Source organism: Gymnoscopelus braueri, assembly GCF_963280865.1.
Source record: "Gymnoscopelus braueri genome assembly, chromosome: 14".
NCBI lineage: Eukaryota > Metazoa > Chordata > Actinopteri > Myctophiformes > Myctophidae > Gymnoscopelus > Gymnoscopelus braueri.
The window spans coordinates 32,382,357-32,409,087 of record NC_137619.1 but is presented as its reverse complement, the minus strand read 5'-3'; the positions used below and the strand labels follow the sequence as shown (position 1 = coordinate 32,409,087).

General features: G+C 41.5%; 1 protein-coding gene across 1 annotated transcript in view; it reads left to right on the top strand.

Annotated features, from left to right (window-relative positions):
* LOC308100754 (disintegrin and metalloproteinase domain-containing protein 12-like) overlaps window positions 1-26,540 on the top strand; it is a 129,087-nt gene extending 102,547 nt beyond the window's left edge. The window contains exons 13-23 of the mRNA XM_080449847.1: window positions 925-1,014; window positions 2,349-2,544; window positions 3,303-3,411; window positions 4,000-4,198; window positions 4,340-4,417; window positions 7,826-7,934; window positions 8,910-9,048; window positions 10,341-10,449; window positions 15,250-15,507; window positions 23,211-23,386; window positions 24,069-26,540. Coding sequence (XP_080305973.1) covers window positions 925-1,014; window positions 2,349-2,544; window positions 3,303-3,411; window positions 4,000-4,198; window positions 4,340-4,417; window positions 7,826-7,934; window positions 8,910-9,048; window positions 10,341-10,449; window positions 15,250-15,507; window positions 23,211-23,386; window positions 24,069-24,111 — 1,506 coding nt within the window. The 3' untranslated portion in view covers window positions 24,112-26,540. The remainder of the gene's footprint in view (window positions 1-924; window positions 1,015-2,348; window positions 2,545-3,302; window positions 3,412-3,999; window positions 4,199-4,339; window positions 4,418-7,825; window positions 7,935-8,909; window positions 9,049-10,340; window positions 10,450-15,249; window positions 15,508-23,210; window positions 23,387-24,068) is intronic.
* Window positions 26,541-26,731: the final 191 nt, after the last annotated feature.

Below are 26,731 nucleotides of genomic sequence, written 5' to 3'. Positions count from 1 at the left end.
GGCCCACTTGGACAGGGAGATGAAAGCATCCTTCACTCATAATTCTAAACAATAGACTGACGTCAGGGTGAAGAATGAAATGAGTTGGCCCCATAAAAAAAACACCCATCAACTGATAGTTAAAAGGCTGAAATCCTCAGCCAATTCAGCCCCGAGCCCTCAGCTGTCAACACCTCATCAGATGTTAAGTGTGATGCTGGTTGTTGTGTGTGTGCACAAAACATTGTGGACGCACTTGTTAGGCATCTAACAAAAGATAAACATTCCACTATCTCCCTTGTGGTGTTTCACACCCATCTTCCTCCCCTCTGTCTTCCCCTTATCTGTCTTTTTCGACTTCTGCCAGCGGCCAGTTCATCCTGCCATTGCATGCAATCAAGATCCGTTTTCATACGAAGTTCAGGTTCTCCATGCTGTCAATTGCCAACTCTGCATTCGCTCACTATCTTTTTAGCGCCATCAAATCTCAGCTCGAGACCACTTCAGCCAAGCCCACCCATGCACCCACTCTTTCAACTGCCTCAATTGATTTCTGTCTGCCTCTCTCCCCTCCTCAGGCCTCCCACTGGTTCGATGCACACCGGGGGGGGGGGAGGTGGCATCCCATCAAATGAGCTGTGCTTCACACAAGTCCAGAAATCTTTTGAAATCCCCAAATCCAAAACATGTGAGCCTGCAGCCTCAGGGCCACACATGCCCTTTGCGTTGACAAAGAGCGAGCATTTCTCAGCGCTTGGCTAATGTTGCCATGTCCCTCAAAACTCAAAGGGGTCGCCGAGGTCGGTGGGCAACAGGAAACGTGCTCGTCCATCCCAGAAGGCTTGACCTGACATGGTCCTCCACGGCAGTATCATGTGCTGAGAGAAGATATCGGCTAACGCTGATGGGGTCCATGTGTTGTTTTTTTGTGTATGTCTCTCTCAGGAGTGCATGAACCCCTGTTGCAACGCCACCACTTGCACCCTGAAAGGAGACGCTGTGTGTGCCCACGGACAGTGCTGTGAGGATTGCAGGGTAAGGAAGCATCTCTGTCTCAACCTTTCTGTTGCTTTCTCTGTCTCCAAACACGTTTTATTATACAACCTTCTCCCCAACCGTGCATTAATACGCCGGGAGTGCACAAGCTTACTCGCACGATGTCTCTATAAAACATAAGCACGCAAACACACACACACACACACACACACACAGCTCTGCACCTCTGTCTTTTTCTCTTCACTGTCTCCACATCTCACCTGCCCTTTCAGACCTTTCTGTTTACTCTGAGCGGTGTGGAAATCAGGTTTTTTCAGCTCCATGTTTACACAAGCTTTTACTTTGCAGGGATGGGAACATTGCATTTCCAAGGCTATGTCAGACAGTAAATATCCACTCAAGTGCAAGAACAAAGGCTTTATCTCTGATTTCTAGTTTGGTAATTAACTGAGAGTATTATTCTCTTGTGATTTGATTAATAAAATTTATCACCTGCCCGCCCGCCTTTTACAATTTAATTCAACAGGCTTTTTCTTCTTTTTAAGTTTCCTACCTCTTGCTTAAGAAGTGATTGTTCCTTTGACATGTAAATGCCTTTCAATGAAGTTCTCAGATGTGTGCCTCCCCTTTGAAAATGGGACATTTGCTGGAGTTGATTAAGTTCTTTGAAGCTGCTCATTTTCTATTAATCACGTTTCAGTGTAGACTGTAGATTGGAAGGAAACTGAGGTCCCTCCTCTCCTATGCCATAAAAAGAGCTTGGACCCCCGTGCTGTAAGACATAATTAACCACATTAACCCTGGTGTCCCTATTTTGGTCATGTCATCATAGGCTAACATTTCCACAATGTTTCTCTTTTTCAAAAGATTTCTTAAATGGCAGTTGTACAAGCTCGATGAGTTTGTAGTGAGCGTGGCTATTTTCAAATAACTGAAGTTAATCCCTTGAATATTAATACCTTACTTAGTTGCCTGGAGTCCACCAGGGCTCTATTCTCGGTTCGCTCATCTCTACACACCAAACACCAAATCTCTACACCGAAAATAGTTTATTGTAAAACTTTAAACCTATTTACATCGGCTATTTGAAAATAGCCGATCTACAAGCTCACAACACGTCGCAATGCAACGTGTTGTGAGCTTGTATATCCGCTATTTTCAGAAAGATCTTGAAAATAAAAAGTGGAATATATTTGAAACAAAAAACTGGCACATGGCTCCCTGTGAAGAACTGGTTTAAACAATAATTAAAACGTTTGGAAGGAAGCCCAAACCCAAATAAGCAACTACACTTTAAAAACAAGCCCAAAGTCTCTCATAATAAGTGGCAACATGGCAACACTGATTCTGGTGTGTGTTTGCACGTTTTGCAGCTTAAACTGGCTGGCATACCGTGCCGGGAGGCTAGTAACTCCTGTGACCTGCCAGAGTTCTGCACCGGCACCAGCCCTCACTGCCCCGCCAACGTTTACCTGCATGACGGCCACGTCTGCCACAACGTGGACGGGCATTGCTATAACGGCATCTGTCAGACCCATGAGCAGCAGTGCATCACGCTGTGGGGACCAGGTTAGTGGAACGGCCTCCAGTGTCGCACACGAAGATGGCAGATCTACAAGCTACAAGACACACTGTTGTCGCGGTGCATTGTGAGCTTGTAGATCTGCTATGTTCGGCGTGCAACTAAGTATAAATCAGGCTTAAAGGGATATTTCACTTTCAAAAAAAGTTTTTAAGTTGCTTGAGTCAGTATTTAGATATTTGATATTCATTTTATCATGCATGCCCCCTTCCTATACAAACCCATTATAACTTCAAACTCCATTTTTAACATGTTAGATTCATCAAAAACACCTGTCCTTGGTTCTGGTGACTCATCCTGCCCTCCTAATACGTGAGGGGGGTGTTTTTTTTAAAAACTTTTTTAATTTGTAATTTCTTTTTTTTGTTGTATTTAATTATTTTCATTTTCCCCAAAAAATGTTTTAAATAAATGAAAAATGTAATTTTCTCCTTACGTATTAGAAGGACAATATCAATCACCAGAACCAAAGACGGGTGTTTCCATGAATCTAACATTGGTTGGTTAAAATGGAGTTTGAAGTTACAATGGTATAGGAAGGGGGCGTGTCCGATAAAATTAATATCAAATATCTAAATACTGAATCAAGCAACTTACTGTCCGGGGTGCTCCCAAAATCCTGAGTAGACGATAAAATTACCCAATTAAAAAAAAAAAGTGAAATATCCCTTTAAGAATCATTTCACCGACCCTGGTTTTGGGTGCTTTCACCTTGATTTTCACTGTCTGTCCATCTCCATGCAAGGAGCCAAGCCCGCCCCAGAGGTCTGCTTCGAGAGGGTCAACTCCGCGGGAGATCCATATGGGAACTGCGGGAAGGATTCCAAAGGCTCCTTTGCCAAATGCGACTCGAGGTAATGGCTGCATCAAGAATGCCGTTACAAAGGCATCGAGAGAAATGACTGCATAGCAGCACTGTTAAGCTTAAGTAGCATCGTCAGCAACCATCATTACACAATGGATTCTGATCTCAAAAACAAAGAATTTACTAGGGTAAAGAAAAATATATATATTAAGAAGATAGCAGCTAATTACCATCTCAAGTACTTATGGAGCTATTTTTGTTGGCTAATTATCATAAGATTCTCACCCTTTGGGTGAGTTCTCTTATCAAGCGCTTTACTAATTGATGTAATTGCTTTAATGACTGGGGGACTGAAGCAGAACAGTCATTAACTCCCTTTCAATAGTCTGTCATCTCTGGCTACAATTAGACATTTACTCTTACACTTCTGAGATAATATCACATGTTCACACTCTGGGCTTTATTCATTAAATATGTCCATTAGTTTGCTTGTGTGTGTGTGTGTGTGTGTGTGTGTGTGTGTGTGTGTGTGTGTGTGTGTGTGTGTGTGTGTGTGTGTGTGTGTGTGTGTGTGTGTGTGTGTGTGTGTGCGCATGCACTCATGCTTACTGTATGTACATATGTGTGTTGTACTCAGGGATGCAAAGTGTGGCAAAATTCAGTGCCAGGGAGGTGCCAACCGACCAGTGATTGGAACAAATGCCGTCTCCATAGAAACCAACATCCCCCTTCAAGACGGTGGACGTATTCTGTGTCGTGGGACCCATGTCTACCTCGGTGATGACATGCCTGACCCTGGGCTGGTCCTGGCCGGTACTAAGTGTGGAGAGGGCATGGTAAGAAGACACATTTAACAAATTTAAATTATGGTAAAGAGAAATAATGCAAGTTTTTTTTCCTTCCCTGAGGCAGTACTTGCTGTTGCTAAAAATGTGCAGCCACTTAAACATGTTTAACGTTGCTTTTCCCTTTTCTAGATGTGCCTGAATCGCCAGTGCCAGAACGTCAGCGTGTTTGGTGTGCATGAGTGCTCTGGGAAGTGCAGTGGTCGTGGGGTGAGTGCTAAATGCCTGTAGCAGAGTGTTTAATGTTAAATTATGCATTGTAGCTTGTGTAGCGGCGTAAAAGAGCCTTGAGGTTTTGGATGACTCTGTGTTTAACTATTTAGTCAAGTGTGTGGCCAATTGAACTAAATGAAGCCTGTCCTACTGGCCTTTAAATGTTACACGCTAGTGTTCCAGTAGCCCATGCAACTATGTATTTACAGCACGGCCCGTGAGTTACTGCGGCGGCTCCCATTCTGAGCAATCAATCTTCATTGCCCTGCTGAGGTTAAATCAATCCCATTTAAGGGCATCATTTATGTTGTGCTTAAAGTGCTGTCCATCATCTTCTGGCTGCAGATATGATAGCGCGTTGGAGGAGAGCTTAAATGCAATAGTAGCTGTTTTAGGACCACGGAAGCGAACAGAAACCTGCCAAAAAAAAGGTTCACTCACACTCTTCGCACCTTTTATCAATATTTGAACAGGGCCCCTTTTATCTTTTATTTACTTTGTTGCTTATCTCTGTGAATCAAAAAGAGTGCCCAGGGCCAGATTTGCTCACAGTATAGCTTTTGAACTTCTGTATCGATTACGGCGCCTCTCATGGAGACGGTATAAAATTATAAATCAAAGCTAAAGTCAGACAGTGTTTTTAGGTTTACCTTTACAGTATATTACCTTTACCGTTCCTTGTCCTCAGGTCAACATCAAACTCCCCCAAACTTAATTTGCCCATTTCTCAAATAGAATAATAAAATCCCAGGGTCCTTTACAATAATAGATAAGTGAGTTGGTATTGAGAGCTAAGTTAATGCCTGAATGAAACACCATCATCATGCACCAAAATGTAATTAAATATCTATAGAGAAGGCGTGCTGTTCAGATTCCTGAATTAAGCGAAGCGTGAGTCAGGATCAGATCTGTTTTGTGTTGCATCCTCCCTCCTGTAGGGAGCTGACATCAGTCGAATCAAAATAAATGAATGAATGAATAGTTTATTATGTAGGCTGAAGCCGGCCGGGGCTTATTATGCCTTCCCTATTTGACAAACATGTTTGATAAATGATCAAACATGATGATGCATGGTAAGAGTTCAGACTGAAAGGCAAGTATTATACTTAATCAAAGAGTTTAATATTATTGTGTACAAGGTAACTCACTCAGGTTTCTGAGTTTCTTTTCATGATTCAGTGCCATTTCATGAATATGTTTATTTGAAAATGAAAGGAATTTCTATAAATGTGTCGACCCAACTCTTACCCTTGGCAATATTCTTTATCTGGTAATACATTTGAAATATCTATATTGAATGGTAAAAGTTTTTTAATATCTGAAAGGCTATTTCCTCATGGGAGTTCAATTACATCACCTTTAAAAGCTTATTTGATATACAGAATAAACTAGTTGAGATACCGTCAGACTTGCTAATGCCATTTAACATTTTGTACTGCAGAAGTGACCAAAAAGGGGCATTGAATACGTTTATTGTATAGCCATTGGTTCTCAAAGGGGGTCCCCAACAAAATGTATTAATATAGGGTCACAATCATTTTAACCACTTTAACCATATTTTATACTTTGGCTATTAAAAAATAGCAGATATACAAGCTCTTAGCGCGGCACCGAGTGCCGCTCTATGAGCTTGTAGATCTGCTATTTTTGAAAAATCCCTGGCACAAAATATTTTTGAGATGGGGGTCCTCAGCCAAATACATATCATTTTGGGGGTCCTTGACATGAAAAAGTTAGAGAACCACTGGTATTGACCTTTACCCATACAGCATCAATTACTCTTCTACATTTTGAGTTTCATGTGGCTTGTCTGTTCTAAGTACCCACCAGTTTTAATTTGAAGGAGGTTAAATGAGATTATTCCCTGCGGTCTCGGAGAGAGAACAGTAGCTAATCTTTGCGATGTTAATTAATGATGGAGGTCATGGGTTATCTTTCTGTTGTGGGGTAATTATTTATCCTTGGACTACCTCTTGCCACGGTTATTACAGTTTTATGGATGCACATACATGTTAGGTCATGTTTTCCAACGAGCGCACTCCCCTTCACACATTCATAAAACCTCCCCTCAGCTGTAACAGAAACCTTGTATGTCCAAAACCCTTCAGGAAATGGGAGGAATAAAGAATCTGTGTTCCAATAGATCCAATGTAGTCATTATTTAGTCACAAGCTCTTGTTAATACTTTTAATTTGTTAAATATTTATAAAATCCACAGGACCACTTTCAAACAATTTTGGGCACGTCATTTTAGTTTTAAAATAAATATATATATTTTTTGATTTGCTAGCTCACATTGCTCATGTTGTGAGCTTGTAGATTTTCGAACGACAATATCATACGACAAAGTAATTTATCAAAATTACTATCAAATGTACTAATTCATAATTAAAAAAATGTATTTCGAATTTTATAAATAAAAAAATAATAATATTAATATAATAATAATTATGTATAATTATATGATAATAATATGATATTATAATTACAAATCATTTTGTTTGTAATTTATCAAAATTAATGAAAATTACATTTTCTTAAAGAAATGTATGAAAATGTATGAAAAGATGAATATGCAAATACAAGGTTTCTGCCCAACAGCGACGATATAAACTGCACACGCCCCTACATCTGCGCTAACGCCCTCGACTGCCTCAAGTGCCTCTTAACCTCGTCACCCGGTCCGTCCGAGGGAGAGTCCGCTGCCGGGAGGCAGGGAAGGCACTTCACCATGTGAGGCCACGTGAAAACCAGATCCACCCTATACTCCCACACCTCCCTTCGCCACCTCCCTCCTTCTGTCATTCTAGCTGGCAGCTGGACTCCATTACCTCGCTTGGGGAATCCTCCTGGATCCCGCTCCAGTCCTGGAAAACCCAGGCTTTTTCAGGGATGGGCTCTCCCACACACATGTTTTATCCATTCTGTATACACACAGACACACACACACACACACACACACACACACACACTCACACACACTCTGTCTAAAGCCCCCTTCTACAACACTGAAAATCTCTTTGGCCTACTGGGAGTGGTGCAGTTTGTTTGTAAAAGTGAACCAAGTGTTTTAGACGTGGTCCGAGATTCTCTGTTTATCCTGAATTTACACAGATGGAAGATCTGTGGTACATAATGAATGCTTCTTTTATATCTGGGTTACAGCCGACAAGGAGTATATCAAATGCACCTGGATAGCATATGGCACAGGACGTAACAAGACAGACGCGCGCACAAGGATGACAGCTAAATCAACAGAGTGGATCATATAAAACCAAACTTACAGCGCTACTTTTTACGAAACGATAAACTAAAGTTACAAGAGCTAATGAGGGCCATCTGTTTTCCAGTATTGGATTAACTGATAATGAGCAGGATTGGAATAATAGCCTCCATGTTTTGCAGGTGTGCAACAACAAGAAGAACTGCCACTGTCAGGCCCACTGGGCCCCTCCGTTCTGCGAGAAAGCTGGATTTGGAGGCAGCCTAGACAGCGGACCAATGAGACTGGCAGGTATTGATTGATAATGTGTTGCACTGTTCTCAGACAGTCTTCTGACAGAGAGACAATAGCCCACACACCCAGGAATGAGGTTGACACACTTTAAAGTCTACAAACACACATATTGCTTCGTACTTACATTCTTGATCAGCGTCAGTTGTATTGATTTTTGGCTTGGACTGAGATGTCTGAACTCCCCTTTCCCCTCAGCAATACAACATGTAACTTTTAAGGGAGGCAAATCCATTTTTTTAAGATGGGGAAAGCAAAACGGCATGAGGAAAGAAAATACATTTCTCTGAAGACTGCGGCAGCTAGCTGAGGCCTAGCTATACTGTAGTAACCAGTGGTGTAAAGTAACTAAGTACATTTACTCAAGTACTGTACTTAAATACAGTTTTGAGGTATTTTTTACTTTACTGGGGTATTTCCAATTTTCTGTACTTTTACTTCTACTCCACTACATCTCAGAGGCAAATATTGTAGTTTTACTCTACTACAATTATTTGAAAACTTTAGTTACTAGTTTGTAGATAGATAATTATTATTACAAAACATACAGTAACCACTTCAGCCCTATTATAAATTTCGGCCGTTTGAAAATAGCCGATCTACAAGCTCACAATGCGACGCATTGTGAGCTTCTAGATCTGCTATTTTCAAAAGACGTTTTTGAAAACTTGTAAAGACTTGTGAAATGGGCCATTCTGTATAATGACTGAGTACTTTTACTTTTGGTACATTTTGATGCCAATACTTTTGTACTTTTACAAAGTCAATTTTGAATTCTGGACTGAGTAACAGAGTATTTCTACATTGCAGTATTGATACTGCAATGATTTTCGCATTTTTTTACTTTACTAAAAAATGCGAGTACTTTTTCCACCACTGGTAGTAACAGCTTCTTGCGTATGTTCTTCCATTGTTGCGTGGCTGTAGATGTGCGTGCATGTGTATTAATGTGCATGTTGTCGCATGTGGCATCAGTCGACAGCGTGGTGGTCACGGTGGCGATCCTGGTCACCCTGGTGAGCCTGCTGGGAGTCACCTTCCTCGTCTTTCTGAAGAGGAAGACTCTGTTACGCCTCCTCTTCACCAATAAGAAGAGCTCTCTGGAGAAACTCAGGTAACATGGCCAGAGATGTCGGCAAGTCAGAGCACGTGCATTAGAGTCACGATGCAGTGTGGTGCATTTTAATTGATATATACAGTATCATATATATCATTATATAGTTGACTATACTGCATATAGAACATTTGTGAACATTTGACAAAAGTAGCCGATTTACATGCGTTGCGATTAGGGGTGTGCCGATATATCGTCCCGCGATATATCGCGGTACGTTTTCGTGACGATATGTATCGTTTTGAGAAAAAAATATATAGTTTTAATTTTTTTTCTTTATTTTTTTTATTTTTATTTTATTTTTTACAATAATAATAATCAGGCATGCAAACAGCCCCGAGGTGAAAAGGGTGACAACATGTTTTTTTTTTTTCGGGTCAGGTTGCGTAGGTCACTATTGCCCTATTTGGATTCAAAACGGCTATTGTAGCTGAAAAGCTACAAGTTCTGAATAATGCAAAAACAGAATTATTTGTTTGCATTTGCTTTTTTTCTCCCCCATATATTTTTCATAATAAAAAAAGTGCGTATCGTATCGTATCGAAATCGTATCGAAGTTGTGAGCCAAATATCGTATCGTATCGTTTGGTGAAATCAGTGTATCGGCACACCCCTAGTTGCGATGCAACAAGATTTGGTGTAGAGCAGATCTAGATTCCTGGGGGTCCCCAGTCAACCCGGTAAGTGTTCTCAACCAGTAGTCCGTGGACCACCAGTGGTCCTTGAGGGGGTTTCCAGGGGGTTCCCAGGCAAATTAATAGTTAGGAACCAAATTGACCCTTATGTGTCTGTAACTCTTGAGAGTGCATTTGGTTTCATTTTTACACTCTCAGAGTTAAATGAACACTAATGATGATGATGATACAGTGTAGATTGGGACCCCCAAGAAATCAAAATGGTTGAGTCCCTGGCATATCTTTTCAAATGGGGGTCCGTGGGCTAATGTGTGTCAATTTGGGGGTCCTTGACGCGAAAAAGGTTGAAAACCACTGGTGTATAGGGTATATAAGTGGTTAAATCAGACATGATGAATTCGCAACAAGATCTAAAGACATATCTGGTTGTTTTTATTCTGTTGAATCATTCCTTTTTAGCCGCAGTACGTCAGGGACATTTTGATCCTGAGGTTGGAAACAGCCTTATTTTTGCACTGCAGTGAGTTTATATAACTTGCTTGGGTTCCTGTGACCCCACATTGTCAGATGTAGCCTCGTCTCTGATGCATCACAAATACACAGTATTCAATCAGATTGTAGCAAGGCCTAAAGTTCTGTCCCTGGCTGTGTACATAGATCTGTGGAGGGCCACGGGCCAAGCAGCCCCATCAGGACCCAGTCTGTGTACCGGGCCTCCCCCCAGCGCAGGCCCCCGCCTAAACCGTCTGGAGCCAGCATTTACAAGGTGGGTCGGTCACAGTGTCTGGAAGAAGCCAGAGAGCTGCCTGTTCCTATAAGATACCAATCTAGTTTGTTTGTGTGTGTTTGTGTGCGTGTGCGTGTGCGTGTGTGTGTGTGTGTGTGTGTGTGTGTGTGTGTGTGTGTGTGTGTGTGTGTGTGTGTGTGTGTGTGTGTGTGTGTGTGTGTGTGTGTATTTGATTTGATTTGATTTGATACAGTTTTGTTCTCCTTCTAATTATACTCTAATGCAGGGGTCTTCAACGTTTTCAGGCCAAGGACCCCCTAGCTGAGAGAGAGATGAAGCAGGGACCCACTCTATATTGTATAAAATTGTTTATTTTTTCCCCTCTACACCTATACCTCTTTGCCAAAAATAGCCGATCTACAAGCTCACAACGTTGTGAGCTTGTAGATCAGCTATTTTTGGCTAAAGTTCAGAAAAGGAATGCTAGTTGTTAATGTAAAAAATATCATATCACACAAAGATTCGGCGGCCCCCTGTAGTAACTCTGAGGACCCCCTAGGGGTCCCGGACCCCCTGTTGAAGACCCCTGCTCTAATGGAGCCTTGCAACAAGCACATATAACTTGCAACTCAGCCTGGACTCCTGGAGCCTGGAGCATTGTCATCGCGTTCGATTTGTGAAACGAAACAGGGGGACCATTTTCTTAATCACTTAAGCCCTATATACTGTACTTCATCATACAAAGAAAAAGAAAGAAAAGGAATTAGACATATTTTGAAAATCTGCCCAAAATAGAGTTAATGTGGTTATTTAATTCAGTCTGACCAGAAGCAGAGACAAAACATATCCCCTCTGGCCATGAAAATGAATGACTGGGGGTATATCAACCCCCCCCCCCAGCAAATCGAACTCTGTTTGTTGTCCAAACTGAGTTTATCCCAGGCTCATTGTCAAAAGAATAGATAATTGATTTTGCCTCCGAATCTCCCTTGAAGGACAATTAATCAAGTCAGTATTGTTGGCAGAAGACAGAGAAAGTATAATTGAGAGTTGGTCCCGTTTATACGGATACAGAGACACAGGACACAGTAATCATTACTGCCTATAGCGTTTCTGTCTGCGATAAAGAGTTTTATTCCATTGAGGCAGGGAACACAGTTGATTGATTTGGGCACAGAGCAAAAATTGGTTTGGACCTCCCTGTGCTTGAATTGATCAGCAGTGAGAGAGATTAATGTGTGATCTGTGCGAGTGTAAGAAAAACGTGTGAGCATGCAAGCATTTCTAAGCGTGTGTGTGTGTGTGTGTGTGTGTGTGTGTGTGTGTGTGTGTGTGTGTGTGTGTGTGTGTGTGTGTGTGTGTGTGTGTGTGTGTGTGTGTGTGTGTGTGTGTGTGTGTGTGTGTGTGTGTGTGTGTGTGTGTGTGTGTGTGTGTGTGTGTGTGTGTGCGCGTGCTCTTCAAGGTTTTTCATTGTTACATCTTGGTGTATAGGTATTTTGAAGACTGAACCAGACCAACACTCGGAGACAGTAGCGACACTCCACAGTATACATAAGAGCAGTGATGGAAGAAGTACTCTGTGTATAAGTAAAAGTATCAATACTGCAATGTAGATATACTCATCAAGTAAAAGTCCCGTATTCAAAATGTACTTGAATAACAGTACAAAAGTATCGGCATCAAAATATACTTCAAGTACCAAAAGTAGAATGTCCCAAGTTCAAAATGTATTAAAAAATCGTTTGAAAATAGCCGATCTACAAGCTGTCGCATTGCGAGCGTGTAGATCTATTTTCAAGTGACCGAAATAGGGCTGAAGTGGTTAAAGTTATACAATGCAGGTCCACAAATAACGATTTTTAGCAGCCTCTGCTGGTCATTACCGTCACTGTAGGCCGTTCGTTTATTCCTCTGTTACCCAGAATTCCATTTGTTTTCACCGGAAGACGGAAGCGTTTCAAAAAGCGTTCTTTTTTACTATAATTTTTATCCCTCGATTTTTGTAACCCTTTTTTTTCACCCAGTGCCAATTTGCTAAGTGATCCTGGGCACTACACTCCCCCCACCAGCCTAGGGAGGCCAGGGCCGAGCTCATGCCTCCTTCAATGCATGGGAGCCAACTGACCTTCTTGTCACCTGACAGGGGGGAGTTTCCCTGGTTGGACGTAGCGCGTGGAAGGAACACGTTATTCTAACCAGTTCCCTTCCCCTCCATCAGGCGCCCCGGCTGACCAGGGGGAGGCAGTATAGTGACCAGGATTACTACATGTTTTTGTGAGGGTATTAACTACCCTAGGAGACACGGGGAGAACATGCAAACTCCACACAGAGTAGGCCCTTTCGCCAACCCCACCCAGGGTATGGGCGCTGATGACGTGGAGGAGAAGACACGCCCCCAGCACCCACAGCATCCCCGGCGGGAATCGAACCCAGGACCTTCTAGCTGTGAGGCGACAGCGCTACGCGCTAACGTTCTTTTAATTGTTTTATACGATCTGTGGATCGTTTCTCTTAGCCAGTGGAGCTTTAGTTACCGTGAGCTGTGTTTTCTTTTTCTGTTGTTTTTCGATCTTCAAATCATACAATCTCTTAAAATCAGCGTGAGTTTCCTTTTTGTTATTAGCGCGGTAGTTCCTGGCCAAACAGGAAACCGTTGCGGTAGTTCCTGGCCAAACAGGAAACCGGTGCATTTCCGCTTCCGTTTTCCGTCCAGATGACGTCATTTTCGCGGGAGAGTCTCCCCCGACACCGCTCAATAGAAAATGTATAAATAAAAGGCTTTCGGGGGTGAAATTCATGGAGTGGGTGTTGTGAAACATTTGCCACTCACAAAAGATATACAATTTAACTTTAGTTTTATTGAAAAAAGTTACCTAGTATTACTTTAATGTATGTTTTGTAATAATAATCTAAATCTACAAAGTAACTAAAGTTTTCATATAATTGTAGTGGAGTAAAAGTACAACATTTTCCTCTGAGATGTAGTGGAGTAGAAGTAAAAGTATTGAAAGTATTAGTATTAGTAAAAGTATTGAAAATTGTAAATACTGAAGAAAGTTTTTTTGAAAAAATGTACTCAAAATTTTACTTGAGTACATTTACTTAGTTACTTTACACCACTGCATAAGAGCAAAAGAGTTACCATGTTGACATCGACATACTGTATGAACCACAACTGATGCGAACCAGATTGTAGGTCACATGTAGCCAGGCAACCAGACGTTGCATGACATTACTGGCTAAGCAGCTTGGATCGGCTGAAGGACTCCATAATATGATATCTCATATTGATATCATTGTTTTGAATGTCATTTATATTATTATGTATCGTAGCTGTCGGGTGGAAACCGTTTTGTATGTCCAAAACAGTTATATTTCAGGGGAAAAAAAGCACCTGTGTTCCAATGGATCCAATGCAGTTGATATTTAGTCACAAGTTCTTGTTATTGCTTAAATATGTCTAAAACCCACAGACACACTTAACCACTTTTTTCACAACAGTACTACAGTAGCAGATCCTCCTTTTGCACGAAAAAATATATTTCCCCCTCTTTTTATGGGGGTTCCCATGGGTTCCCATATTGCAAAAGAAACCAAACTGAGCAACAAGCTGAAATATGGAGATATACAGTAGGGTTTCTGCCAGACGGCAAGAATATACAGTATATATGTCTTTCATTAACCACTTTCCTATTTTGGCCATGTCATTATAGGCAAACATTTTAAAGTCATTGTCAAGTACAAAATGAGGCTTAAGTTGTTATTGAGCAGGCAGTTGGTCTGCTAAACAAACAACAGACATCGATAAGGTCCCAATGACAATGGACAGGTCGTTTGCCTGTCTTGGCATAGATAAACCCGTGGTAGAAGGCCTTCCTCTGAGACTGAGTGGTCATTAGCAGCATGGACTCCACCTGCGTTCCTGTTGGAAACAGCCTGTCCATTCTAATCACGCTGGTCGCTTCACTGATGTCCAGATGTCCAGAGGCCTCACAGCAGCTCCTGTAACCGCAGTCTTATCGCTGTGTGTGTGTGTGTGTGTGTGTGTGCGTGTGCGTGCGGTTTGTGTGCAATTACACAAGTGCACGTTTGCGTGTGTGTCAGGCAGGAAATCAGTCCAACTATTCCAGGTGTTATTATGTTGTTGTGGAGCAGGGGTCTAACAGCTGTTCAGGACATGTGGCGGGTCTCTGGCTTTAACGGTTTTAGAATGTCAGCTCCAATAATGTTGTATTCCGGCTTTATGGCTCCCACTGACAGCGGCTATTTCACGCTCATGATAGCTTCATGACCCGGGTGAGGTTTTACTTTTATCGCCGGTGCTGCTGCACTTTGAGAAGCCCAGGTAAAGGCTTTGAATTATCGTCCCCAATATGAGAGGCAGAGGATTCCCAGCGGGGATAGGAGCAGTAGAGGGAAAGCGTGAGTAAGATAAATTGTGTTAGAAAGAGTGAAGGCTTTAATTCCAATTTAATAGATTGGACCTAATTAACCCATTAAAACCGGGAAAGCATCTGTGTCATTTTAGATTTTAGCGTTGGCTATTCAAAAATAGCAGATCTACAAGCTCACCGGTGCCGTGCTGCGAGCTTTTACATCTGCTATTCTTTAACCTTTTTGAAAAATGTTGAATAATCTTAATTTTTTTAACACAAATCTTCTCTTCTCTGGCACAAAACATTTTCAGATGGGGGTCCGTGGCCAAATACATATCAATTTGGGGGTCCTTGTTTGAGAACTACTGATTTGGAAGGCATTTGTAGAATCGACCCTCAGGTCTTAATGGGTTAATGTAATAACTTTAAATGTCTCTCTCTCTCTCTCTCTCTCTCCCTCCAGCCATCTCACCTGAGCTCGGAGCCTCTCCTCCCGCCCCATAACTTCCACTCCCACAGTCTGCGCAGACTGCCCCTCTACCAGCCGCTGCACATCAGCCACCCCGTGCCGCTGGTCCTGAATGTGGGGCAGCCCACCCTGCCCCCCGCCGTGCCTCCTCACCACAGAGCCCTGGCCGCCCACACCGTGCCCAGCTCGTCGCCGGCGGCGTTGCCCTTCCACAGCCTGCCCCGCCAGCAGTCGTCCTATAGAGTGGACCAGGTTGGTGTGCATTGTGTGTGTGTGTGTGTGTGTGTGTGTGTGTGTGTGTGTGTGTGTGTGTGTGTGTGTGTGTGTGTGTGTGTGTGTGTGTGTGTGTGTGTGTGTGTGTGTGTGTGTGTGTGTGTGTGTGTGTGTGTGTGTGTGTGTGATTAGATGATTGTGTACCCTGCTATAGAACAGTGGTTCTCAACCAGTGGTGGTCCTTGAGGGGGTTCCAGGTGATCCCCAGCTAAATGATGGAGAGTTGGTAACCAAATGGACCCTTATAGATCTTTAACTCTTGAGAGTGTAAAACAAAACCACTCTCTCAAGAGTTGAATTATTGTTAAACATCAGCATTACTTCATTTACAAGAAGTGTACACAATATTAGAGAATTTAGAAGAATTGTTATTTTTATCAACGTTTGCCTGTTATAATAATAATAATAATAATACATTTTATTTATAACGCACTTTACATTCTTATGAATCTCAGAGTGCTACAGATTTAAAAGCAGAGCATATTGTTGCTGTTATCTCTCCTGTAGCCTCGATCTCCAGGCTTTTATTGTTTAGTTTAGCTAAAAAATAAAAGCCTGGCCCAGCGAGTCGGTGTACAGCGAGTCGGTGTGCAGAAAACCACTGCTGTAGAAAATCAATTATTGCACGCTAACATGAACTGCCTTTATCATTAGCCTACTAGAGGATGTTTATGCACTGAGTAGTAGAGTTGTTGTACTACTACTGTAGAGACAGTAGTAGAAGTTGTAACTAAACAGTGTGAGGTGATTCATCGCTTTCACTCAACACCAACTCTGCCTCATTGGTCAAAACAGGAAAAAGAACTACATTAAAAAGGCTGCCATTCGAGACCATGAAATGTCATCCTAGTTGAAACGGAGCAGATAAAGAAACAGAACGGAACACATCGTTCCGCACTGCAGTCTGCTCGCTTTTTGCCCACACTTTCGACAGCAGACTCTCGATCTTGCCTGGCTCTCTCCGTGTCCCGATTACTGTGAGCGGGGGCTGGTTTCTGCTGAGCCGACGGTATTGGCTGCCGTGGAGATAGTAAATCCATCTGTCTGCGCACGTTGTTGTGCCATGGTGAAGCGTGCCCCGCGTAGCATTGCAGCATTGTGTCAAGAGGTGCCTTGTGCCTAACCACACTGCAGAGTGCATTGGGTAGACGGCGGAAGCCCGCTGGCTTTTACCACTTGACCCGTTAAGACCGGGAACGCATCTGTGTCATTTTAAGATTTCTTTGGCTGTTCAAAAACAGCAGATATACAAGCTCATAGTTTTATAAAACTATATATATAACTGTATATCATATGTTTTTTTTAAAGTGAACATTTGTAACTCAATTCTTTGCTTCTGGGGGTTCAGCTCATCTGAAGTCATCTGAAGTCCTCTAAAACAGTTTTCTGAAAGGCTAGCTATAATATCAGTGGCTCTCAAACTTTTTCATGTCAAGGACCACCCAAAATGATATGTATTTGTCCGCGGACCCCCCTTCTCAAAATATTTTGTTCCAGGGACCCCCCCCCAGAAGCAAAAGATTTGAGTTAAAAATGTTCGCTTTAAAATGTATATATATATTCAAAGGTTTGCACAAGTTTAAACGATTAAAAAAAAATAGCAGATCTACAAGCTCATAGCTTGTTTATCTGCTATTTTTGAATAGCCTAAAGAAATAAAAAAAATTACACAGATGCGTTCCCGGTCTTAATGGCTTAAGCCCTATATACTTTGTCGTACAACAAAGTAGTGAAAATGGCAGATCTACAGTACAAGCCCTCAATGCGTCATATTGCTGCACGTTTTGTGAGCTTGTGTAGATCTGCTATTTATGCTATTTGTTTTGACAGCATGCCCAAAATTGGGATGCCAGGTTGAAAGCGTTTAACAGATGGGTGGCTTCATACCAGATGTTCGGCCATAGCATAAAGAGATGCAGGAAGGTATACGCTTCCCATGTACCCTGCCCCCGAGGTAATGACTAACCATGGCGTACAGGTAACAGATGGCTCCCATATCCCATAATGGATGTTTTGTTGGTGTCCCTATAAGTCCTTGTGTAGTGCATTGCCCTTGGTAGCGATGACCGTGCACCAAACGCAAACATGCACTTTTAGTGGGAGCGTAGTGTTTACATTGAAAACAGACTGTTACGTTGCTTGCCAAGACAATGAGTCAGTGCCTAAAGGAAGACTACTCGCTCATTTGTCTTTAATCACACAGAAGGTGCCATAAGAGCGGGCTAATGATGCGTTCCACCCAACACTCGATAGGAGATTCTGTTTTGATTCTTAGCCAGCGAAAACAAATGGGGGTAGATTTTTCAAAGGAACACGTGTTTACAACCTGCTTGCTGCCAATCTGTTGTGGAGTTCAGTCTTTTCCATCAAGAATCAAGAAGGTTTTATTTGTCACTAACTTGTACAAGTACAGGTACAAGCAGTGAAATGACATACAGGCCATTCTCCTGGTAGCTCTTCCTTGCTCCTATAAGAATGAGTTGTTTGTTAATTGAATTATCTTAGGCCTAATAGTTTTACTGTAACTTCATCCGTTGTGAAATGTTTTGAGAGGGTTGTTGCACTGCACCCGAGTAGACGGGTTTCTCCTTTCAGTTCACTTACAGAAAGACTGTAGGAGTTGATGATGCAGGACTGTACAGTACATGCTTCAGTTCCCAACTCTTTAGAGGTCACTGTTGAAAAGAGAACTAGAACTAAGCCGCAGACTGCTCTACATTGCGAAGGCCATCTTTTATTTCGTATTTTAATGTACTTTCTCTTAGAAGTACATTCAGTGCACAACTGAGAATGCTGCCTTGTTCCTCTGAGAGGCTGCGGAGGTCCTATATTCCGGCGGCTGTCAAGGTTTTTAATGAACATTTGTGGCTTTCTTATTATCTTTGCCTCTATAGACCTTGTCAGTGGAATTGCGTTGCTAGGGAACAGCTTGGGTTCAACTTTATTTCCTTTCAACTACTGAAATTCACAGTAAATACATTTGAACCTATTTAGAATGTTTAGTGTGAAGTAGTGAAGGTGTGCAATTGTCTATTTGTATTGTGTTTTTAGGTAGGTTTGAAAGCTTTTGTGTAGTCGTTTCTGTCATTGTTGTCTCTAACGTTGTATCCTTCACACAGAACAACTATGGTTTCTTAAATGGTTCTTTAAAAGGCTTTATGATTCCACAAAGAACCATCACAGACTAAAGAACCATTTTAATTATCTTCTCCTTTATGACCCTCTTTTTCTCATAGTTCTTTGAGGAACTAGAGATGGTTCCTCAAACCATCAGACCATTCGTCTGATGATTCTTGAAACACCTTTAACCACTTAAACCCTAGCATCCCAATTTTGAGCATGTCTTATTAAGCGAACATTCACAGACACACACACACACACACACACAAGGACACACTGTGAGCTTGTAGATCGACTATGTTCAATAAAGAGAGGAAAATAGGAGAGGACCAAGTACAGAGCCCTGGAAGACACCGGTCAATGAAGTAGGGTTTGAGTGGTTAAGGGTTCTTTCTAGAACCATAAAAAAAAAAATTGGGGTGAAAAAAGTTCTGTCTGTTGCTATTTGTCTTTCTGTGAGGTGGCAAAATTAATTTCATGTCTGAGGGATTCATTCAATCAATCAATCAATTGAGTCATAAATTGTGGGAAAGCTTTCAGCTTTTATGATTCCCTATGATACTGGTTAAGTTAAAGGGATTATAGGTATCTTGAAGCCTACATTTTAAAATGTAGGCTTTAGTGGAGTGGAGGGGCGGAGCCAAGTTTGAATCTGTTTGACAACAGTTCTTTTCTTTTTTTTATCTCTGAAGTTGCCTAGAACCCCTTTAAGTAAAGTAAAGTGAATACTATGCAACGTTTACCTTGAAACACATGTGTTTCAAGGTATATCATTACTTTGTACTTGATCGGGGTCCCTCAGGGCTCTAGGTCCACTTATTTTTTCCCCTCTACTCAAATAGCCGATCTACAAGCTCAAAACATGTGGCAGTGCGACACGGTCTGAGCTTGTAGATCAGCTATTATTGCCCATCGTTCGCCTCCAGAATAGGGACCCTAGTGGTAAAATGAGACTTAAAAGCTAAAACTAACTTCAGAAAGCAGCAACTCTCCTTCGGCTATCAGCATATGTCATACTGTATCACCTAATGAGAGTAGAACTGGATCAGAGTACAGCAGGCTTGCTGTAAGGTACATCTAGTTCTGTGTGATTAAATCTTGACAGCATCTCTATCTCTTTTGGGGTGAGGGGGGGGGGGTTAACAACGCTAGAAACCTTTGGGCAGAGGGCAAGGCCGTTTGATTAGTTGTAGTCTCAGCTTGATAAGACGCTACTGCGATGCACCTTGGCCAATGAATATTGCATGCCGTATATTGGGTAGTTAAATCACGTCTGTTGCCAATTGCGCTTTTCTTTTTTTCATTTTCATTGAAGCTCCCACTTATTTCTGCACCGAGTTGAACGGACACTAACTCACAGAGCGTCACGCGATACCTGTGCAAAAAAAGACACGTTTTAAGTAGTCCCTTGTCATTGAAATCTTTGATTTGATAGGATGACTGAAATGACCCTGGGTGACATTATGCTTCCAACTCCTCACAGCTTTCCTATCTACTGCTGTGTGTCACATTTTCTACCCGCCCTCGGTAACCTTAATCGTGTGTGTGACGTGTGTGTGTGTGTGTGTGTATGTGCATGTGTGTTTGTGCATGGATCATGTGATCCCTCCCCGTGAGTGAAGTTATTTGGTTACTCAAGTGGAAACCCCCGTCACACGACTGCCGTGCACACATCAAAATCTGCTGCCATGGAGTTCCTTACGACACAGTTGGATAAGTCTGTGACAGCGCGTGGTTGATGTACCTCAGTCAGTCACTTCTCTCGGCTGTGGTCACAGATAATGTGTCTGGGTCCAACGTGCTGCAATCTCTCACTTTTATGCATGCGTGATGTGTGGAGCTTGTCTCTGTCAACATAATTTGCTCAAGGTTTATCACATTTCTTTCTCCTGTGTGCGTGCATGTATGCGCGTGTTTGTGCGCGCGTGTGTGTGCGCACGTGTGTGTGTGTGTGTGTGTGTGTGTGTGTGTGTGTGTGTGTGTGTGCGTGCGTGTGCGTGCGTGCGTGCACGCGTGCACCTGTTGTGTCTGTGTTTAAGGGCTGGCCAATATATTGATATTATACTGTATTGATATTTTGTGATATAAGACTAGTTATTGTCTGTGATTTTGGATACCATAACATTGTGATATGTCTTTTCCTGGTTTTAATCGCTTAAGCCTGATTTGATACTTTGACAAAAAATGCACAAAAGAATTAGCCAATCTACATGCCCAGACACCTTGTTAGCTTGAAGATTGGCTACTTTAGCAAAAAAACATATACATAATTAAAAAGAATATATGATATTACCGTCAAACAATACTGATATCAAGGTATTTGGTCAAAACATGCATTTGATTTTGTCCATATCGTCGTTGTGTGTGTGTGTGTGTGTGTGTGTGTGTGTGTGTGTGTGTGTGTGTGTGTGTGCGTGTGTGTCTGTGTGCTGCTGGTAACAGATGTTTGTCATTCCCTCCCCCTCACTGTAGATTAGTAACACATGATGGCACCTCACTCAGACTCTCCGCAACGTACGCTGGCACAGAGGTGGTGAAGACAAGCAGTGTTTAAGATCTGCCTGGTGTGGGAATCATACTTATGACACACCGCCCTCTAGTGAGAGACGTGGGGCTGCCTTTTCATTTTAGGAGGATAGCTAATTTGCATTTATTTTGTGTGTTGAAAAGTCCCTAATCGTTCATTACTTTAAAAAATGCATCGAGTACAGGAAGGAAGGGCAACATGCTTAATGATGTTCTTCTAAAGAAATGCTGATTAGTTCTCGCATGCGGAACAATACGAGGCCCTGATTGGTGGAATGTTCCAGTTTCTTCGACTCTTAATGATGTAAACCTGTTGAGCTGAGACATACCAGAGGGCGTGTGAATTTTAACTCATTAAAACCGGTAAAGCGTCTGTGTCATTTTAGATTTTAGCGTTGGCAATTCAAAAATAGCGTATCTACAAGCTCACGGCGCATCACTTCGTGCCACGCTGCGACCTTGTACATCTGTTATTTTTTGTTATGTTCTGTTATGTTTGTTTTTTTTACCTTGAAAGTGTTATAATTTTGAATGTTTTTAACACAAATCTTCTCTTCTGGATTCTGGAGGGGTCCCTGGCACAAAACAAAACATTTTCAGATGGGGGGTTCCGCAGCCAAATATGTATCAATTTGGGGGGGGGCCCTTGGCACGAAAAGGTTTGAGAACTACTGATTTAGAAGGCATTAGTAGAATCGGCCTCAAGTCTTAATGGGTTAATGTAAAGTTGTCTGATTAGAGTGGTTTAGAGAGCAGTGCCAATCAGACCAAGTCCAGTTGTACGAGTAAAGGATCATCAATTCTGAGTCGTGCGGTTACTGAGAAACAATGCGTTCTGTGTGGACTGGAGGGCTAATTTGTCTCTGCCGAGTGCGTCATCTTTTGATAGCCACACGCCTCGGAGTTGATTATCCTGCTTATAACATGGCTACTTACCAGTGAATATAATAATATCACCATAACAATTAAAATTCATTCATTCATTCAAACCTTTATTTATTCTCGAAAAGACATTGAGGTTGACCATTTGCAGTGTCGTCGAGATGCATCACAATCCAAGTACAATTTCATTTTCACATCAATATTCACATCAAGTTAAAACCAGTTACAGACATCTGTGGGTAGGTCTGCAATCAAAGATTTATATTGACCGAATGTTATGGGAGAACAGATCTATACAAATATACTGTATATCGTGTTTATTCATGTTTTTGCCAACTTTGCGTTGGCACTGTCTTCGTCAACCTTGGAATAAATGTTACCGTCCGTGCCAATCGGGCAAAGTGTGCGAACTACGATGCCCAACGCAATTGCCAGAGTAAATGTTTTGCCATTGTACGTTTCTGCAAACCACAGACACGTTGCATCGGGGTGTTTTTTAAGCAGGCTTGCTGTCAGAAGCAGGCTTGAGACAAATGAAGTGTGCCTGAGTTCTGATCTACTTTGAAACTTGGAGACTTGGAAATCTAGGATTGAGTCAACATGGTCCGTTCCGTGTCTGGAAACAAATATATGTTTTTCTTTAGTTCAGAAATTTAACATTCAGGGTATATTGTGGTTTGCAGAAATGTACAATGCCAATGTTTTCACTTTAATGACAAATATTACTGGGACTACACCATAAAATTGCTGTTGAACATTTCAAGTCCAGGAATTCAAATTATAGACAAACCCACTGACTATCCCTCTAAAAACATTACCAACCGTTTCACATACAATACCCAAACAAGCTCCGGCCATCCTGGGTTTTGACCCGGTCTGACCCGGTTTTAGTTTTTTCACTTTGAATTTAACCGCCAAAACCAATTCTATTCTTGAGTCTGTCGTGGATTTTATTTTATGAATAAATACAGCAAAGTTAGGATTTCTGTGTTAGAAATGTCTACTGTATTTAGTATAATATAATGGAATGAAATATATAACATACATTTAACTGGAAATGATGATGGCTCTATTCGATTTCCAACATTCTTATTCGATATAAGATTGCAGACTGTACGTTGACAGTTGAACAGAACGTTTCCTGTGTTTCTCAGGACTTTGACAAGCCCAGGCCGCCCCAGAAGCCTCTGCCTGCTGACCCGCTAGGAAGGGCCGCTCGGCCGGGCAACAGTCCCGCTAAAGTTGGCGTCCACCTCCCTGGCGTTGGACCTCGCCCTATCCCCATCCCAACAGTGCCCAGGCCGCCCCCAACCATCCCTCTACCAAGCAGGTCAGCCTTTGCAGTGGTGGTGGACAGTAACTAAGTACATTTACTTGAGTACTGTACTTAAGTACATTTTGTTTCTACATATCAAATAGAAATATTGCATGAAAAAACAGAGGAAGAAGCACTCGGTGTAAAAATAAAGCCCTAATAGTGAAAAGAGACGATCTACAAGCTCACAACGTGTGAGCTTGTAGATCAACTATTTACGCTATAAAAAAATACAGCAATGCATCGATAATAAAAATCGTAATTTGTACTTTTGAATACTGGAGTCTTTACTTGAGTACATACGTTGTCCACCAGGACCACCACTGAGCATTTGACATCATGGCAAATGAATGTGGAGCGAATCACACCTCTTTGATGCGTTATTACATCAGTGGGTTTTATTTGTTTGGTTTAGTGCTTTTTTAGGGTAAAAAAGGGCATTTCAGGCTGAGTCACAACAGAATGCAATTACCTCAGGCGTAAAACATTAGGCTGTAACTTTTTAATGGTTGTAAGTTGATGTGCACTGTTTATGGAGCTTGTAATGTGAACCTGCTATATTCTGTGGCTGGTAAAGACGCACAGCTGTTGTTGACTATGCATTGCTTTCAGGTCTTTGAGCCCATAATGATACGTAGCGGTATTTTGCGCAGATTATAAATATCAAACCATCTTCTCGCTTGTGTTTATGTTTCAGGCCTGCACCCAAGTTACCCTTTAGACCGCCAAAGACTCAATAGGATTGCTGATCTTGAAGCGTCTAGTGGAAAGAGCACTCCTACAGATGGATGGAGAAGCCGAACCTCCTTTATTTGCACTACAAGACTCTTTAAGACCTTTCACGGAGCTGGAAGCGTCTCGGGAGTTTGAGGGAAAGGCTTAACATCACACCTTGGTGCCATGCCTCCGTTAAGGTGCTATGTTAACCTCGCTCAGGTACCAACAAACTATTTAACTTTGATATTTATTATTACTTTGTGCACAGGGCACTCTCGACGCGGACTGACCCTTTGAACAACATCAACTTTCCCCAACTTAAAGAGTAAAAGAAAACTGAAAAGTAAATTATGATGTTGTCTAGGGAATTCTTTCTTTTCTTGTCTTTAATGATATTTTTTTTTTACTGTATCTAGGGAAGAAATACTGAAATGTGTGATTTTATAATGCGTGAAGTTGCTTTAATAATTGAAAGACAAAATAAGTTTGTTTTTTAAACCAGTTGATGAGAAAGGGAAATGGAGCACAATTCAGAAAGTCATCGTGTAATTTGCAGCTCTCTAAGCAGAATTACGGGAATGAAAATTGTCATTACATCTTTCATTATTATACGTTTCAGGGGATTACCATGAATTACACTCCAAAGCATCTGGTTCATTTGGATGCATAATCAACACCGTATACATTCATCGAAATGTATTTTCCGCCATTGAAATTAGGTTGATGGACACACAGCTGTTCTTATTTTTTAACATTATTTTTTTTGTAGCCATGCTGTTCATATCTAAAATAGAATCAAATTCAGGTTTTGGACTGGCATAAAAGCCTCTCTGACTAACCCTTGAAGTTTTTGTCATGTCATAAATCTGAGCTCATTTAACAGTTTGACAACTAGTCAAGGCTCTTGCATTTCCCTTATAAGTTCATGCTGGAGGAAGTGTGCAAACTTGAAAGATGGAGATTTCAGCCGTTTTAGACAGCCGGTGACATGCAGCTCTGGGTATGTGCTGGCATCTCTCTGCAACATGTAGCCCAGCTCCCAGCGGAGGCTGCACACTGGAACCGACCTGACAGACAGATCGTGTTCCAGAGAATTACAGCAACGCCAAACAATGCAATGTTAACCCCCTGATATCTGCACATTGATACTTGAGTTTTGTGGAGCCCAGACTGATGACTTCATTGCTGTAAGCATTCCAATTCCATCACCTCGACCATGTTGGTGATATATTTATTTGGTTTTTTTTTTGTTGTTTTTATGTTTGTAATATTCCATGTGGACTTGGCGACTATAAATCCATTCCATCATAACATTGTTCGGTTGAAACTGGAATTTGGCGTTGCACATTGATTTTGGCACTTTTCCTCGATGCATTTCTGTAACCAGAGATATATATTTTTCATGGTGAAAACAAGGTTGTTTCGTCTTTTGAGAAACTCTGTAGAGCATCTTTTTTTCCTGTATTAGTTTGATTCGATGGATTTTTGCTGTCAGCATCAAGCTTTGGATAATGTTCGTACAGCAAATCCAAGTGCAGCGGATGTCTTCTCACCACTGTGGAATGATTAAGTCACGCTACAAACTACAAACAAAAAACATCAGTGATTTGTTGAATAATGACATTACATTCTTTATGTAATCAACAAGTATTTACTTTCTCTGAGGTATTTGGATGTGATCGCACCACTTGCACATAGCTTACAGGTAGACCTATTGTTCTTCAATGGAAAGTATGTGTTAGTACTGTGTCTATGTTCATTGTAAATGTTAACGCCATTTGTAAAACCAACAAATACTGTATGTTGACTTGCATAACTGAAACGTGTTCAAAAGTCATTGTACAGTGTAAATATTGTACTGTATGTCAGTAATCATGTTTTTTCATGTTTTTTTTGTTTTTACAGTCACAATGATAGAATTGCAATGAGCAGATGCCATATGTACAATGGACAATGAATAACTACAATAATGTTTTTGATTAAGTCGAATCAAAAGATAATGGTTCAGCCTAAACTTCATGGGGTAGAGTAACTGTGAGACTTGAATGGTGAAATCTCAGAGCCAAATAAAAGTTCTTCTCAGATTGTTAGACTGTTGTTCAATTTGCATTCACTTTGAGACCATAAACAAAAATTCCACAAAAAAATGCTGTAACACTGCACATAATGAACTGTTGCTAGATCGCAATTCAAGAGAACAGGTCTTGCCACTGACTCTGTATGTGTGCGACTGTACTGTATATTTACTGTGGAAATTCCATACCATTCTTTCTTGAACAAATTGCATCCTAATGTTATCTTCATCTTGATGATGTGGAAGGGGTTTGGAACTGATCTCGCTGCAAATGTCTGTGTTAACTCAATTCTGTGAAAGTTCCCACTGAAAATAAAAACAGCTGATCCACAAGCTCACAATGCGTCAAACGTGTTGTGAGCTTGTTGATCTGCTCAATTGCGCTGCAAGACAACGATGTACTACGTGTACGATGAAGTATAAAATACGGCTTCGGGTGTAACATTGCTGTGTGGAATCACTTATTTGTTCCATTGGTCTAGACATTATGGAGTACGGCTCGCAACATATTCATGCTCATTAATCTTCCTAATGAGCATTCATGCCCTATGGACTGGCCTCGGGATGGG